Source organism: Anopheles arabiensis, chromosome 3 (assembly GCF_016920715.1).
Source record: "Anopheles arabiensis isolate DONGOLA chromosome 3, AaraD3, whole genome shotgun sequence".
Taxonomy (NCBI): domain Eukaryota; kingdom Metazoa; phylum Arthropoda; class Insecta; order Diptera; family Culicidae; genus Anopheles; species Anopheles arabiensis.
Genome location: NC_053518.1, coordinates 25,164,213 through 25,181,475, shown reverse-complemented (window position 1 = coordinate 25,181,475; position 17,263 = coordinate 25,164,213). Strand labels below are relative to the sequence as shown.

At 46.0% G+C, this 17,263-nt stretch overlaps 2 protein-coding genes across 3 annotated transcripts in view; both read left to right on the top strand.

Moving 5' to 3' along the window:
* The first annotated feature begins 1,317 nt into the window (after positions 1–1,317).
* Positions 1,318–7,260, top strand: LOC120905216 (phospholipase A1-like). Of its 2 annotated transcripts, none has more exons than XM_040316103.1 (7): positions 1,318–1,571; positions 2,929–3,113; positions 5,355–5,478; positions 5,557–5,802; positions 5,870–6,052; positions 6,123–6,321; positions 6,779–7,260. In XM_040316103.1, exons 1-7 carry the CDS (start codon positions 1,511–1,513, stop codon positions 6,867–6,869), a joined length of 1,089 nt encoding a protein of 362 aa, XP_040172037.1. In that variant the 5' UTR covers positions 1,318–1,510; the 3' UTR covers positions 6,870–7,260. The 2 variants fall into 2 exon arrangements, with proteins under 2 accessions (XP_040172037.1, XP_040172038.1); XM_040316104.1 differs by having other exon boundaries at positions 1,319–1,571; positions 2,941–3,113.
* Positions 7,261–7,707: 447 nt separating this feature from the next.
* Positions 7,708–17,263, top strand: part of LOC120905231 — an 11,296-nt gene continuing 1,740 nt past the window's right edge. The window contains exons 1-6 of the mRNA XM_040316124.1: positions 7,708–9,046; positions 9,126–9,389; positions 11,210–11,395; positions 11,470–11,770; positions 16,520–16,704; positions 16,771–17,202. Coding sequence (XP_040172058.1) covers positions 8,734–9,046; positions 9,126–9,389; positions 11,210–11,395; positions 11,470–11,770; positions 16,520–16,704; positions 16,771–17,202 — 1,681 coding nt within the window. The 5' untranslated portion in view covers positions 7,708–8,733. The remainder of the gene's footprint in view (positions 9,047–9,125; positions 9,390–11,209; positions 11,396–11,469; positions 11,771–16,519; positions 16,705–16,770; positions 17,203–17,263) is intronic.

The following is a 17,263-nucleotide window of genomic DNA, read 5'->3' as shown; positions in this document are numbered from 1 at the left end:
AACTGCATATTTTTCAGCTCAAGAACAATCAATCAGCACATTTTCCGGAAGAAGGCGGAACGTGTACGATTTAACCTCCATGTTTCGGCTGTTCTACTCCAAGTTCTACTACACTTCTGAAACGAAACCGGGTCACGTTTCAGCTTCAACGCACGCCGTAAGCTTTCTGGCGCGTGTTCATTCGGTTTCTCGCTTGCAGGTTCGCAAAAATGAATTCACCGATACTTCGTGCCCCTCACGGGTTGGTTTCCCTTTTGGGGTGGTTAGGGACGGACTTCAACAATGTGCGGTGCGGGTAAGCTAGGCAAACTCACCGTCACAATGGCTGAAACGTGCTCGGAATGGGGAAGAGGTTCAATCATCCCAGCAGGTGCTGGCCAATTGCGACACCATTTTGGCATTTGAAGAAGCTTCTTCTAGGTGTTGTTTATGTCTCTGGTTTTGGAGATCTTCCTTTCCTGCTATTACCGCACACTTAATTTGTGGCTTTTCCATTAGGCACACCACGCGCCGACCATTGTCTATGTGACTATAGACACGTTTTGTTGATGGGAGAAGAAATTTATGAATTTGGTTGTGAACGTGTGTATGTCCTACTTAGTGCCAATGATGTATTAGAGAGCAAGAAGTATGAACTGTCTTCACGTCGCATTAAATGTACGGTACGGCACAAAGGGCGAACACAAGAAACGAATCCTTGACCTGCAAATGATCAGTTAAGATCTTCACTGTCAAAGTGTTAATAATCTCTCGCGTAAAGAAGTTTTTCGTTCCATTCTGAAGCCCTAAATAGCAACCATTGCAGCCATTGACATGTTGATCCGTAATTACAACGTGCTTAACACTTCTTCTTTGTTTTTGTTACCTTCTCTTTCGCTTAATCCTACTCTACCCCTTTCATGTGTCAACCTGCCTCGTTATCGTTGTAATGAATTTATCATCTCAACCGCAATTAGCTGCCAATTTGCGGCCTCCAACCGATCGCTTTCCGCACACAGACGCACCAGCACCTCACGGTCGATGCCGTTGAAAATGTTGCATCTAACGGTTTAAGCCGCGCGAATGTGCGCACTCACAGGTAAAAAAGCAACCCTTACTATCAATGCCCCGTAACAAAGATGCGGTCTGCATGAACACACAACCCGGCCCACATTAGCGCTGTGTTCATTTGCCCGAGCCACCCGGTGGATGGCACGATGAACGCGCGGCGCGGCTACACTGCCAGCTCATGGCCATGGTGTAGAGCCAGTGGCGGCAGGTGAAAACCTGCAGACCCAGACCGGCCCCACGACCGACTTTGATGCAGTTGTGCAGACGGACCGTTCGGCAGTTGCTTGCTAGGGCTTGGATTGTCCAGCACGGACCTGGTGGTGCCTGGTGGTCAGTCAGTCGTCTGTTGGCAGGTGTCGGGTAAAGGGCCAGCCATCGGTGTGTGGCTCCTGGTGTGTGAGAAGTGGTTTTAGGATTTTTTACTGCAAAGTGCCCAAGTGATCCAACCCAAACGTCCAGCATGGTGCTGCTAGTGAAGATCGCTCTCTGCTCGATGCTGGTCAGCGGTGGTGTAATGATTTGTAAGTGTTTGTTTTGAGCGCCTTTTTGAGAGTTATCATCGCATCCCTTCATCATCATCGAAGAATCAGGGAGGATGCGTTTGTAGTGAGCCCCCTCCCCGCGTTGGAGGAAACACTTTCGTGGAAAATATTAAGTGATGCAATCTAATGGAGTAAAATAGAGTGTGCGAGCGACTTTGCTACATCAGGCGACGAACCCCGAATGTGGTTATTGCCCTAAAAATTGAAGTAAAGCCTTAGTCGCTGTATAAAATTTAACAGAATTAATTATTACACATGAAGTAAAGATCAAACAATCAAATTATGTGTCTCATCTGTACTCATATGCGTGCCCTTAAACGACAATGAGCAGGAAATTGAATTAAAAATCGCGCATCTCGCAGCGGAACAGCAATGCAAGCGGTGTCAATTAATACTACTGCAACTGGAGCCAACCCCAGCAAGCCCCAAACAATGGAAAACCATCGACACGAATCATATAGCTTTTCTTTGTGTGTGTGTGCGTATAATGTGTGCAAGTACATGTGCAAAAAAACACGCTTAGAGAACGAGAGAACAAGTCGATCACTTTCACGGTTCACGGTTACTACCAACCGGACCATTTGTACGCACCCGGTACATTTGCACGCACACGCATGCCTAAAGCTACTTCCACTACTACTACTACTACTACTACTACTATTACTTCTACTACTATTACTACTACAAATACTCAAGCCCGAGTTGGCGCCATGTGCCGGTGTATTGCAGGCGTTACCATGGATACTAATTTCCATCACGCTCCGTCACTGTCTATCTTTACTGTCTGATCTTACTTAACATATCCCTTTTGTGCATGTGTGAGTGTCGCGTTGCATCATAGAGCTATTCGAGCACATTTCAAGCAGTTCTGTTTTTTCGTATTATGCATTCTAGCACGAAATGATTAGAATGAAATGGTTTGAATCTTGTCTTGTGGGTTCGTTTGTCTGCAATCTTTTTCTCATCACTTTCGGGCGTCTACTGCGTCTTTCTGCCTCCTATCTTGTTTCTTCTAAACTCACGCAAACTCACACCCTGTTTTCGTGGGAGCATCTTCACCATTTTTCATACATTTATCATACATTTCATCCACCAAAATGTCCGTTTCATCACCATCGAGCACCCACACCCACAATGCACTCTATCTTCGCTGTCATTCGTTTTCCAAACCCCCAATTTCTTTTGAAAGCATATGATTCGATCTGGTTTTGTACGTTTTAATGGTTTGCGTGGTGCGCCAAACGAAACCCTCGAACCTCCAAAACAATCGCGCGCAAAACAAAACGAAACAAAAAAAAAACACACACACCCAAACACACAAAAAACCAACCGCAAGACCAATTTATAGACGCGCAGGCACAACATCTTCTGGCGCAGGCCCTCTACCTGGGCGATCCGGACTCGTTCAACACGACGCGGGAGGACTGCGTGTGGAAGCGGGGCAATGGGCAGGACGTTTGTCCGGATGAGGACATTAGCATCTACCTCTACACGTCCGGCATCGTGAAGGATAAGTTTAAGGTAAGTCTGGTAGTTGGTGTATTTTAGCACACGGCATCTTCAAGGCTTCTGCACTGCCACTGTGGGCAAGTTTGGGTAGATTTATCCTTTTGCGCGAGTGTCGTGTAATGGCATCGTGTACCGGTAAAACATCTAACCCAAAAGAGGACACACTACGGTTAAGCGCCGTACTCGTGTTGGGTCGTGAATCGGTTCGGTTTAAACCGCAGCATGCCACAACTCGTTTTTGAACGTCAAGGTTGCCTTTACTAACGTTGTGGCCTCTACCAACACGTGCAACGCGGAGCCGTAAAAGGGGAGGGTGGAAATGGACAGGGGTCTCATGCAATGCACATGACTGCAGGCTGCAAAAGGCTGCATTTTCGTACAGTCGTACAATCGCCACCACTGCACACGTCCGGCAGGGGCAGTGCACATTCACGCAATCCTGCCGTTTTGATACGTTGTTAATAACTGGTTTGATTATATATTTTCTCCCTCCAACCTTCTTGTAAGCCAAAAGAAGCAATAAAATGCAATGCTGCTTGCACCCTGGTGGTGGTGGTTATGGTGCGGAAGGTAGACAGACACAAGTGCTTACGCGCATGTACCGATGTACTAGCCCCTTGGAGCCACCAGCATAGGGCTCGCTTAGCATAACTGAGGCTTGGAGCGCATAACTGTTTTACCGCGAGCACGTGCCCGGAGGCTTCGGTGTGCGCGAAACATTACGCCATCGGGCGTTTGAAGGGCCACTGGAAAGGGCTGTTAGGGTTTTTGAAGTTCATTATCGACGCGTTCCGGGCATGCATTGGCAAACAAAATGGCATGCAAAAAAGGTGTTTCCGGTCGGACAGGAAGGAAATTCGGATGTCATTTTAGCTTTTTTCGGAAATTGCTGGTTATTGATGCCACGAAATGGTGATATTGAGGTCTATGTTGAATGATAAATTGCAATGTTTAATTAAAGAACACTTTAAGATACTTTAAGAAATTAATGAACCGTATCAGTATTTTTTTCATTTTCTCTCAACCTCGGGAGTTATAGCACCTGTCATTATTGAGTTGAGAAACTGAGAACTAGTTAAAAAAGGAAGGCAACATTTTGAAGAAGATCGCACCAAAATTTATTTTAATTCTTGTCTAATAACTTAACATATACAAAAACAAATGTCTCAATACAAAAACATAAACGAATTGACATAAAAATACTTAACTAATAGCTCACTTACTCCTAGTAGTCACTTACTCCTTTTGATGATTTTGTAGTTTTTTTTAGTTACTTTTTAGTGTAACCAGTGAGTTACTCAAACTGATGAAACTCATTATGCGAGAGTCCACTGTGCATTCTTTTAAAACACATGTAATTTCTGCCACCTTGAGCATGCGGTAGCACTTTTAAAAGTGCGCTCGAATGAGTTCACTTGCACAACCATACCGTAAGTTCTTGACATAGATCTTGCCCGAGGATACTTTCCAATTGCCCAGCGTGCTCACCCACTAATTAGTGCCGGCAAGCTTACCGGCATGGCACGCGTACCTCTTCCCCCTTTCCGCACAATCAGTGTCCCACCCTGACACGGTCAATGGAAAACGCCCAACCGTCCCAAAACTGTCAACAGTCCGTTTTTGTCGCGCTAGTCTAAACTAGTAACCGGCCGGCAGGTCAAAAGCGCAAACCGGAAACCCTTCGCATCGGAAGTGGCGTACGACGTGGGTTTGCATGGAATTACTGTGCATGACTCCAACAGGTGGGCAACGTGTTGAGCATACGCAAGTGGCAAAACATAACGCGCACGGTACGCTACAAGTGCTGGTGAGCAAGGAGACGCACCGAGTGGCAGTTATTAATATGCATTCCCTTATTCAGTTTCCCCTCCGAGCGCTACCGCCCTCATGATCATTCGTCAACAGTGGATCGGTCGCGGCGAGTTCACCAGTTTATTAACCTCAATTATCGAACCGCAACGGTGCCTTCGAAAGTTGTGTTTTGTTTTGCATATCGTGTTACCATCACCACCACCACCACCTAACATCCGTGGCCTATTGGCCCTGATCAATGTCATGCACGGTGGTATTCTGCGGTTGGCACGCAGATTAGGCCGTGTTTTGGTGCTGCAAGTCTGCTCCTACTTCAAAACTTCCACGCGTTATCAATGTTGCTGTGACACAGTTCTAGTTCTAAGCTACCCGGTAAACTCGACAAGGCCGTATGTTGTTCTAACTCTCCCCTCCATCTCTCTCTCTCTCGCACTCTCGCAGTTCGATCATCGGCTTCGGGACTGGTTGAACAACACCGAATGGGATCACTCGAAGGAGAACATCATACTGATACACGGGTACGCCGGCGGTGATGATACGCTACCGATTGCCGTTCTGCGAGATGGTAGGTGTGATGCTAGACGCTAGATAAATGACCTGAATAGTAACGTACTGTTTTTTTTTTATTAAATTTTCGCTACAGCCTACATCAATCATGGCGGTTACAACGTGTTCCTTGTCGATTGGGGCGCCCTCTGTCAGCCGCCGTGCTATGTGGCGGCGGTGTACAATATACGGCCAGCGGCAACCTGTCTGGCGCAGAGCTTGATGCAGTTAAGAGACCTTGGATTGCCGGTGGAGAGGACGACCTGTGTAGGACACTCGCTCGGGGCACATATCTGCGGACTGATGGCAAACTATCTCAACTTCCGAATGGAGCGAATTATTGGTAAGGGATAAAGTTGCATATGTTAGACTATCTTGAAGACTACATCTTCTATACCATTTTCCATCAGCACTGGATCCAGCGCGGCCACTAATTAAACCGGGTGGAGTTAACCGACTCGATCAGGGCGATGCCAAGTACGTGCAGGTCATACACACGAACGCTGGCCACTATGGCGAAGGAGGACGCGTTGGACACATTGATTTCTGCGTAAACGGTGGCAGGCGACAACCATACTGTGGGAATAGCACCAGTAAGTATCTCTGGAGCATATGCTTTCTTAGAGCTATCAGTAACACTCAAACCTTTTCGCTCTCTTGCAGACATTAATCTGTGTAGTCACATTTGGGCCATTTGCTATCTCGCCCAGTCACTGTACGAAGGTCACGAACCCATGGCGGAGCCTTGCAGTCGGCGTTGTCCGTCCTCGGCGATACTCGGGTCGGGCGTCCGGCAGGGACGCCGACGGTTCGGCTACGCGATGGGTTACGCCATACCGATGGGGCTGAAAACACCACCAAAGTAAGACTTTAGGCTACAACAATAAGCGGCATTTCTATGTGAAGATCTCAAAATGTGCATTAGAAGAGCTAAGGAGCTTCAAAGAAAGGCAGTCTGGTATAAAATAGTAGTTACAGAGCTACTCCAACATATCCAATTATCTATATTCAACCTACTCCCTTCGTGGATACGTCAAGGCCGCGAAATTATAAACTGCAATACTTTATTACCACTTTAACGACAGCAAGATCATCACTAGCAACTCCTTCCATCCAAGCTTAAGCAGCTCTGCAAGACACCCTGCCTCTAACTACCTCCCTTTCGAACGTAACGGTGTTTAGGGGCAAAAGGTTGAGGGAAAAGCATTCATTGCAGATGCATACACAAGCACATGATCGTCCACCGTGTCGCAGCATGCCGTCGTCAAACCGCCTTAACCTCATTAACCGTATGACCATATTCTTATTCTCATTCGCAGTGCCTCCGGCTCGTACTGCATAAAGGACAATAATCCACCGTTCTGCCCATCGAAACCATCGATGCCGGGCGATCAGCGATGCTGCATATAGGCGCACGAGTGGGACGCTAGAACGAACGATCGCAAGCTGCAACTCATCCGTCGATCGATACCCATCTTTGGAATGATCGAATGAAGAATCGATCGTTCGTTCGTGCACGCATGCAGGCAATGCACTGTCAGAATATTAAGTCAATTCTAGCTATTAAGACACCCATCTCATCTCATTTTACGCGGTTCGCATCATCTCAACAGAGTTCTAGTGTACGTTTGTTCATAGCAGTTCACCACACCACAATATCACATCCCCATAACACCCCAATCAATCTCACGTACTGCGATGGGAGGAAATTCCCATCATCGCCAATGAGGAAGTTGTAATTACGGCTGGAGATTTTCACTGCAAAAAGGGCAAATAAATAAATAACTCTTTTGCGAAACGATTTGTGGTAATTTTCCATGCTGGTAGGGTTGTTTTGTCGGCCAAGTCAGAGCGTTGCGTTCTGGGTAGAATAGTAGTAATTGACGCAAACGTCTGAAGCCTTCAACGGTTTATCTTCAACGCACAATTATTTACAAGGAAGCTGTGGCACTCGGTTTGTTGTTGATTGTTTTACGGTATGTACGCCTTTAAAACGTTGAAACGTTAAGGTTGTTCTTCTTTCGATTATTCTCTTCACCTGATTGCACGATAAAATAATCAAATACGTTTAAATGCATCGATGTTTAAACCAACCCTTGTTGGAATTTTGTCCACCACCTGCAACCCACTGTGCAGCACAGGCTTAGAACAAAACGTGTTCGTCTCCCCCACCCCAGCAAGCGAAGGGCACGCGATGCGGGCGTATAAAAACGAATTCTTTCTCACAGCTTCTCACCATTATTCGACCAGATCGTGGTACGGCCGGGTATCATCATCACCATCATCTTCCCCAAACCATCATCATTACCATTATTCACATGCGCTCACACGAACGCATCTAACATACAAACTCGTCTTTCCCACTTTAGTACGCTACGCTTTTAATCCCCCACCAAGCGCGCAACTAGGATTAGCGAAATTCATGCGCCGCGCCTCACACTGTCTCACGCGCGGGTCCGAACGTACAGTGAGCCGGGTGAGATAGAACGTTTTTGGGGGGCTGAGCAGTGCTCGGGCCCCGTAGCCGTTTGGAGACTTTTACTCCCCACGGCTCAGTAGCGTGCCGGACGCAAGCTTCTTAGGATCAACCCTGCTAGCGAGTTTTAGTAGCTTCAACGGGATCGCTCAGTACAATTCGAGCACTTCGTGCAGCAGTGCTGCCAGCGGTAACGGTGGTAAGTGGTGAGCAGCGCACTCTCCGAAACGGTCGGTTTCAGAAACTACAACACGCATTGCATTTGGCCAGTGCACACATGGCAAACTCGATCGATCCCCACCGATGCAGCAATAGACACAGTTGGGGACACAGTTGGGGACACACACACTGGACGCCAGGCTGTGCATTGTGCAAGAAACCATCATCATCGTCAGCTTGATCTCCACACCCCAAATGTGTACGGTTGCTAATTTTTAGTGTCGTTTATTAAAGCTGTACTGCAACCGAGCGGCAGAAAATAAAACAGTAGAAGTGTGAACGAAGGATTCCCCCCATCTACGGGACTTGGGACACCGAAGTGCGTGGTAATGAAAGTGCGTCGTTCAAACACATCGAATTCACTGCCCCAACTAGGTCGCAACGGTGTAGTGTGCAGTGAGTCCCCGTAACGTACCGACGTGATCGCTTAGTACAACCAGTGCCGACGCATCAAACCACATTCCGATGAAACAGTTGACAATCTACGCGTTCGATAATCGATTAAAGGAGCTGGCGGTTCGTCGCGAGTGAGAGCGAAAGTGTGTTTCTTGGGTGCGTGTATGAGAAACGTTTTTGAAAATGTGCCATATTCTTCCTAGTAACTCGTGTCGTTTGGCAGTGCTTCTGCTAACGATCTTCGTTGGCTGCGTCCCAACGACCGCACACGAGTTCACGATAGGACCGTGCCAATTCCAGTACCTAGAACCGTGCACCTCGAAAACAATCGCTTTCTACGTGTTCTCAAGTGAACACCCCAAGGATGGCCCCGTACTGCTCGATTCGATCGATCCGCACGTCCCGGAACACATCCGGCTCAATCACACCAACAAGCTGATCGTACACGGCTATGGCGGCAGTATCGATTTCAACGCGACCAAAATGATCCGCAAAGGTAATGGTCAAACAGTACCTCATTTCTCAAACCTCCCGATTTCTGATGTTCCTTTCTGTTCGACACTTCACTACGACAGCGTACTTGCGCAAACCAAACACGAACGTCTTCATCGTCGACTGGGGTAAGCTGTCCCGGCTGCCGTGCTACCCGACGGCCGCCTTCAACACCAAGCAGGCGGGCGAGTGTACCGCCACCTTTCTGATCGGTCTGCAGGCGAACCATCCGGAATTTAGCACCCGGGACCTGCACGCCATCGGCTTCAGTCTCGGTGCGCACGTGCTCAGCTTCACCAGCAACGCGCTGGAGAAATCGATCGGCGTCAGGTTCCGCCGTATCACGGGTAAGTTTTTCGGTAGCTCCAGAAGTTGGAAAGGGTGCGCTTTTCACGCACTGGAGTCTAAGCTCCCCCACCGTGCCGTGCCGGTGAGTAGTGGTTCGCATTGACCGAGTGACAGTTTGGCACAAATTCACTGCTGCTGCCGTTGCATTGGTGCATTGGTGCACCGGCATGGTCATTGCACTGCATGGCGGTGTACCGTAAAAATGCGTGGCCCCATGAGCCATTCATGCTGGATGGCGAGAAAACCCGTTTCATAGTAAACTTCCGAATGTGTGCGAGAAGACTGATCGCATTCTATCAAGACGAAAGCGCGCGCGATCGCTATCCCGCCAGTGAGCGTGAGAGGGTAATAAATTTGCAATAATATTACATGCGCTCACATCTTAAACCTGAGGTTGTGTTTGACACAGTTCACCTCTTTTTCTCTCTCTCTCTCTCTCTCTCTCTCTCTCCCTCTCTCTCTCTCTCTCTCTCTCGCCAAAGATGCATAACACTTTTTTGGTTGACTAATTTCGTGCATAAAATAGAGGTTCTGGATATCATTTTTTTGCAAACCATCTCAGAGTGCAGAGTGCTTTCGCAAACGCTGGAAGCTGCTCCACGGTTGATTGGTCATCGCTGCTTAGGAAGCTTTTAGATCGTGCAGGCTGATATACTGCAACCAATTGACCCAGGCTGAGCTACTGGCGAGATCCTTTCAGTTAGATGAAACGCAATCAGTGAAACAATGAGCATTTCAAGAGCTGAGAGGAACTAACCGATACGATCGCGCGTTGAAAATGGTCAATTAAGCTGTAAATGAGGAGATCTTATTAACAACAACAGGGAGAACATTGCAAGCTAATTTGAATTCAATAGCAATAGGAAACAAAACTCAAAAACAGTCATTTTCCATTTGCTAAATGATGCAACTCCGTCCAGAAAGGCTTAATCATTTAGCAATAAATAACGTTTTTTACCCATTTCGTATCCACTCACCTTGATCCGGTAAACAAACGAGACCCTAACGTGTTAACACCCTCCTTTATTTTTGACACCATTTCCCGCCCGATCGGAAACATGCAAATCTTCGAATGAAAGTGAGAACCGTGCCGTGTGTTTGCATATTTCTCAGCGCTCAGCGCTCAGCTAGCGCCGCCAGTTACGTTGATAGAAGAGGGTCACACATTAATTACGGCCCTACAAACATGGCTTCATGATCGAAGGAAAACCTGTTCACCAGCTGGAGACCGTTTTGTGGGTAATGTTAATTGAGCATTGAACTGAGCACCAAATTGATCGTCGATTGTTCCATCCTTCCATCGATTGTTGGTAAACAACTCACCAAAAAAAAAAAAACAACGAAGAAATGATGAATTTACTGATTATTGTATAACCTTCTGAAGCTGAAACAAGTTGTAGAGCTCATCCTTTCAGCTCAAATGATCTCGTGTATTTGATCTTGTATGCAGTACACATACAGTTTCCGTGCGGCTTCATCTCACACCGGACGGGTTAATGTCAATGTCAACCGAAGTTGTGTGGCGCTTGTTCTGTTTTTTTCCTACTCCTCCGTCCTCAAATAATAAAGCCTCCAGCTGTTTGTGTCAAGTTCAAAGCTACAGCTCGGGTTGGATAGATAACGAGCAAACGCACACAAAAAAAGAAAGCACCGACATAATGAACCTCATTGAAAACAGTTCTTGTTTTTGTCTTGATGCTGTAATGTTGAATGTACGTTCCTACTCAACAGATCCACTTCCGCAACCGTTGGGCAAGGTCATGTCCAGTACGAACACCTTGCACGTGTCCTAACAATCCTCTTCCGTCCACTTTTGTAGGTCTCGATCCAGCGCTGCCATTCTTTGCCACCGCCCGGCCACACTGGAAGCTGGACCAGGGCGATGCCGACTTTGTGGACGTGATCCACACGAACGCGGGCGTGTACGGGAAGATCGAAACGTGCGGGCATGTCGATTTCTACATGAACGGTGGCCAAAATCAACCCGGCTGTGAAAACGATCAAAGTGAGTGAGTCTGCCAATCGAAATGGCAGTTCCGTGACTAATGTGTAACACACACACACCTCCCATTTCGACAGATCAACCCCTGTGCAGCCACATGATGTCGGCCGCCTACTTTGCGGAATCGATCAACAGCAAGCACGGCTTCTGGGCGACACGGTGCACCAGTTACTTTGCATACTTTTTCGGCTTCTGTAAGTATCGCGTGGAGCAACAGCAACAGCAGCAGCAGCAACAATCGTTGATTGCCGGTGAAGATAGCAGCAACAACAGCAGCAGCAGACAGGAAGAGACCGAGCAACCTGACGTGGCCCTGGGCGAAAACAACCAGGTGCCCGATAGCAATCGCATACTGATGGGCGAGTACTGTTCGAATACGTGAGTAGCGCATCAAACGAACCAAAACTGACAGCGAACCTGTACGCGAGAGTATGTCTGTCGGTTCGTCCGTTTTGTCAGTGGGTCAGTGGCTTCCTGGGTTTCGCCTAAAAATTCAATATTTTGGGACAATGTCGCCAATGACCTACTATTGGGCCTTAGCTATTTACCGCTTATTACATCGTTCCGTTTAATGTTTCGTTTATTTTCTCTTGTCCATCTCAAACAGCGTTGAGGGAGTCTACTTCGTGCCGACAAATCCAGTGCCACCGTTTGCAATGGGCTTCTGAGGAGTTGATGGCGATCAGCAGGCAGTTACTTCATTCTTGCGCTGTGCGAAGAGGCGTACACGATCGCGTACACCGTCGATTGTCGATTTGTGATGATCTTTGCCACAGTACTGTCTGTTGGATCTATAGTGCGAACTTGCCAATGTGTTGCATTGCACATTAGGGCTGGCGCAACGTTCAAACCGGAAAGAGTAAGCGTTAGAATTCATTTAGCTACCTTCACCGTAAAGCTGGTGCAATCTGTGTGGAAGATCTCAAAGGGAAACGCGGAAGATTTCACCTGCCGCCTGCTCTATGCTTACGCTCGATTGACAGCTTTAACACTCGCATAAACTCGCATCGACACAAAAAATGGTCATAAAAAAGGATGGAGGGCACCGACGTGTACACGTTTGTCTCATTACCGCTGTGACGTTCAGCTGCAAGATCAACGCATGTGCCAAGAACTAAGCACCCAGGGGTGCAATCAAGCAGCCAGTAGTGGGACTGTGAATTAACTTAAAGACACAAAAAATGGAATGCTAAATCTAACGCATAACTACGTATTATTGGTGATTTATCGGGATCATCACGGGGACGAACTCGCTCATGACTTTGCCCCGTTTGGCTCATTTACGATTGCCACACACACACACACTGGACGCAGACGCGAAACGGGGTGGTAATTTGTTCGGCGTGGAACCCAACTTTTGATCGCCTAGGTTAAGTACACCGTCGAAGCTAAGACGTAGTGGCACGACCTTCGCGACCGATGCGAAAAGAATGTTCGCCCAGGATCGAAAGACTTACAAAAACACAGGTGAAATAAGCTAACTGCCATCGGGTGGGATGTGGGAATGATGTGACCATAATTACCTAAGTCGCTGTAATAGAAGATGATCTGTTATTCGGCTTACAGTGGTGAAACTGATCATTTAGACTTCAACTATATTAGTTTTGTAGTCAATCTTTTTGTTTGCAGCGTAGTACGTTACAATTCGTCAATTGACATCCCAAGCATATGTGTTTTGGAATATGTTAAGTATTACTATTCAATAAACCAGCATAATTTAAGATGATTTGCGTCTTTTTGCAATATTTCACAATTTCTGCAACAATGTTTACCGATTTCCAAATCTCGGCACATTTTTTTAAACGATTTCAATTGATTATTTTATGTGCATGTGTTGCTGTCAGGCGTAATGCGCTACATTTTGCGCTTATTTTACTGCTTAGTTTAACCGGTTTTGAGTGTGTTCGCGCTCGTTTTTGCTGTCTGCTGATGGCAAGGGTGTCGAACCCAAATAATATTATTTATTTTATTTTTGTATTACTTTCAAATCCCTCTGTCTTTTCTATTGTTCTGTCCATTGCTTTCTGTGCCTTGACGTCTTTTACAGTTTATATCGTGTGATTTATGATTTTATTTGTTTTTAATTTATTTATTGTTATGTCTATTTATTAAAACTTTATTTCATTTCATTTCTTCGTTACTTGTAAAATTGTCTCTTGATCACTATTTAATGCGATGGTTTCGTTAAAAATTTATTTTAATTTTATGAGTTCCATTTTGTTATCTTTCTCTAATTCTTGAGCATGTATTTTATTCCTTTATTTCTGCATTATTATTTTTTTTATTTCATTCATTCGGAACTACAAGACATCTTCAATAAAAAAAGAACTTTAGTTTAATCAAGTTCTATGTCTGTAATCTTTATGTTTTTTTGATGTCCAGTGGCTGTAATTTTATTAGTGAGTGGTATGGACATTTCACATTAAAGTTGTTTTTTTTTCTTGACTGTAATTTAAACTAGAATAAAAAAAACCTCAATAAACCTGAATAATACGAGAAATAATGCAACAGTACTAAATTTGGTCGAATAAAAATGGCTTGGATATTTAAAAGTACTAAATAAAATTAATGTGATAATCTGATTGACAGAATTGGATAAGATTAGCTCCTAATATCACATGTTTTTCATTCAATCGCTATCTCCTAGGTTTGCCATCCCTGGCCTAAACATCAACCCCACCAATCGCATATCACAAACACAATCACCACGAAACACACTCTCGCCGTGTACCGTGATAAACAAAACAAACCCCCGACAGCGCGACCGGAGCGGACCTACGGCAAGCGTAAACCGATTGAAGCCGGGGGTGTAGAAATTAGTGTCTAAACGAAACTCTTCCTAGCAGCTGGCACACGCGGTCTGTCTGGTGCTGGTAGATTCTAAGAAAAGTGCACCAGTACTAGGATTGGTTTGCGTTTTTTGCGACTACTGTTACCATAGAAACGCATTCGCTTACTATCACTTCCCTCTTTCACGCGTGGTTAAGGAAAAAAGGGGTAGCAGGGCAAAGAAAGAAGAACCCTCCAACTTTCCTCTTAGTAGACCGACGGATCCGCACTTTCACTCGACCCGGTGGTAGCTGTTTGTGATTCACTAACTCATATTACGACCAGTCAAAGGCGAACCGTCCAGACGGATCGATCAACATTTTCGGATGGTGTTTTTGTTGTTGTTGTTTTGTTCACCTCAGTCGTATCATCGCTCATTTGCCGTTTACCGCGAGTGAAAATCGATATCGCACCATAGCCGGCGTCACCCGCGTAACACACTGCGAGAATTGCTAACGAGAACCAGTGAACCAGTGTCATAAAAGTGGTCAACCAAGCTTGATTGGTTGCCGTAGTCGATAGACAGGACCACCACCTGGCCAAAGAGGCCGAAAGCAGGGAAACGCACTGTACGCGAAAACACTTTCGCGCGCTTCCAGCCGCACCGAACGCGTAAAGAATATTTAACGCACCCTTCCTGTGCACACAGCACAACGGTGAAACTTTCGGCCAAGCCCACCCACATTCGACCATTAGTGAGTTTTTTTACTCCATTAGTTTGATCCGTGCAGTGGCAGTTTGCGGATGCGTTGCAGCTAATCTTGCCCGTGAGTGACAACTTGATAATGTTAGTGTGTGCTCGTTTGTTAGAATGTATCTAACGGTGTATGTAACCATTTCCGGTACATGCTTTAATGACCGATGAGCATAGTGAGCAGTAGTGAACAATTAAAGTGTGTGTGTGTGTTTGTGCGAATTTATGTATGATATAGTGTGGCGGTGATAAGCGTGTTCGTCGGTGTGGTTTGTTGTTAGTTGTAGCGCCAGCGTGCTTATCATAGCGCAGTGTGTAGTGTGACAAACGTCACGGCAATAGTTCGCTTCACACATCGGTGATGAGACGAGCATAATGGCTGGAAGAGGGAACTTCAGCTGCTCGAAAATGAGTTGGAACGTGCTAGTAGCGGTGGTGCTTACTGGTAGGGAAACTGTTCACATCATCCAAATACCCTGACAATGACCAACCATTACGCGTACCGTTTTCAGGGCTATACAAACCCATTTGAAGTGTGGCCCTTATCGGGTTGTTTTATCATTTCAAGAGCTGATCGTTTATTTGCATTATCTAAAAAGCTGTTTAAAAAAACGACGCTCTTATCTGTTGATTGCATTAGTAGAACCCGAATGGAACGATAAACATGCAACGATTGGAGTGTGGTCGTTGTTGATAATGCTGGATTTGTAAACAAATGTTACCTTTCGTATGTTTAAACAGTAAAACAGTTTATTTTTATAACACAACTAGTTATGTTGGCGCAGGGCTGATTTAGTTACAGGGCTAGCAACACAATTTCAAGGTTTATTTGTTATCTCGTAGGTGTAAAGCAAGGTGAAACGGTTCCAAACCCATTCCAGTTTACGAACTAATGCCAAATACTTCTTTCATGCTTATCAAAACACCAGACCTCGGTCTCTTTATTCTTAAATATTTGATTAGAATCAAACTGATCCACAACTCATACCAGTCATGTAACAGATCCCAAATCCTAACCAGTCTTCTAACTGATCCAAAATACATGGTCCTAGAACATAGCAGAATTCTGTATCGTTCCTGGAAACCCTGGTACTAAGCACGTACCCACACCGGTACTGGAACTGATAACAATTCAAGGATGAAATCTGACCGGTCCTCGAACTGATTATGTATCCATCCCGCTCATGAGACCTATCCCGAATCCATACCGGTACTAAAATTAAACCTGAATCCATGTCTGGCTTGGAACTGATTCTGTACTCACACTGCTTCTGGAACTGATCACCAACCCATATCAATTCAGGAACTGATCACTAGGTCCTTGGATCTAAATCGTCGCTGAAATTGAACGTGAACTGATACAGTGGTTATTCCAATCTAGCCAAAGATTTTCGTTACCCCTTACTAGAATTTGTAAAGCGAGACGAGTTCTGTTAATCTTTTATAGTGTTTTCCTATAACTTCTTTTCATTTCTTTGTTAACCATTTCCAGCTTTAACATTCCTGCCCTCTTGCCGACCTGTTCCTGTTTCGGTGAAAAAAGGCCGCAGCAGCTTCACCATCGGTAACTGTGTCTGGGTCGTCGATCGGCCCTGCCCGGATAGTGATATTCGGTTCTATCTCTTCACCCGCTCGAATCCGGACGATCGACAGTACATCCACATTGACGAGACCTGGGAACAGTCCAATCTGAGCTCGTCGTACTTCAATCCCTCCCATCCGGTGAAGGTCATCATCCATGGGTACAATGCGGACATGTTCCTAACTCCTTTGATAAACATGAAAGGAGGTACACGATCAAGAAGCTCCTTGTTATAAAAAACTTGAACTTAACATTATGATATATCCTCAACAGAGTACTTGTCCCGTGCGAACTACAACCTATTCTACGTCGATTGGAGTGATCTTGCGCACGGTCCATGCTACCCGTCCGCCGTCCACAATACACGCCACGTGGGCAAGTGCATCGGGCAGCTGGTGCAGCGTATTATCGATGCCGGCACGGACAACATACATCTTGTTGGCTTTTCTCTGGGTGCACAGGTGACCAACTACGTGTCGACAACGGTGCGACCGTTCCGGCTGAAGCGTATTACGGGGTTGGATCCAGCGATGCCCCTGTTCATTACGGCCGCACCGGACGATAAGCTAGATCCTACCGATGCCGAGTTTGTCGATGTGATCCACACGAACGCTTTGGTGCAGGGGAAGATCGAACGATGTGGACATGTGGATTTCTACGTTAATGGAGGAATACTGCAGCCAGGTTGTTGGGGCTCCGGACAAAGTAAGTTTAAAGAGGTTCTCTTTTGAGTATTTAAAATTAAACATCTTTTTTACATCCTTTT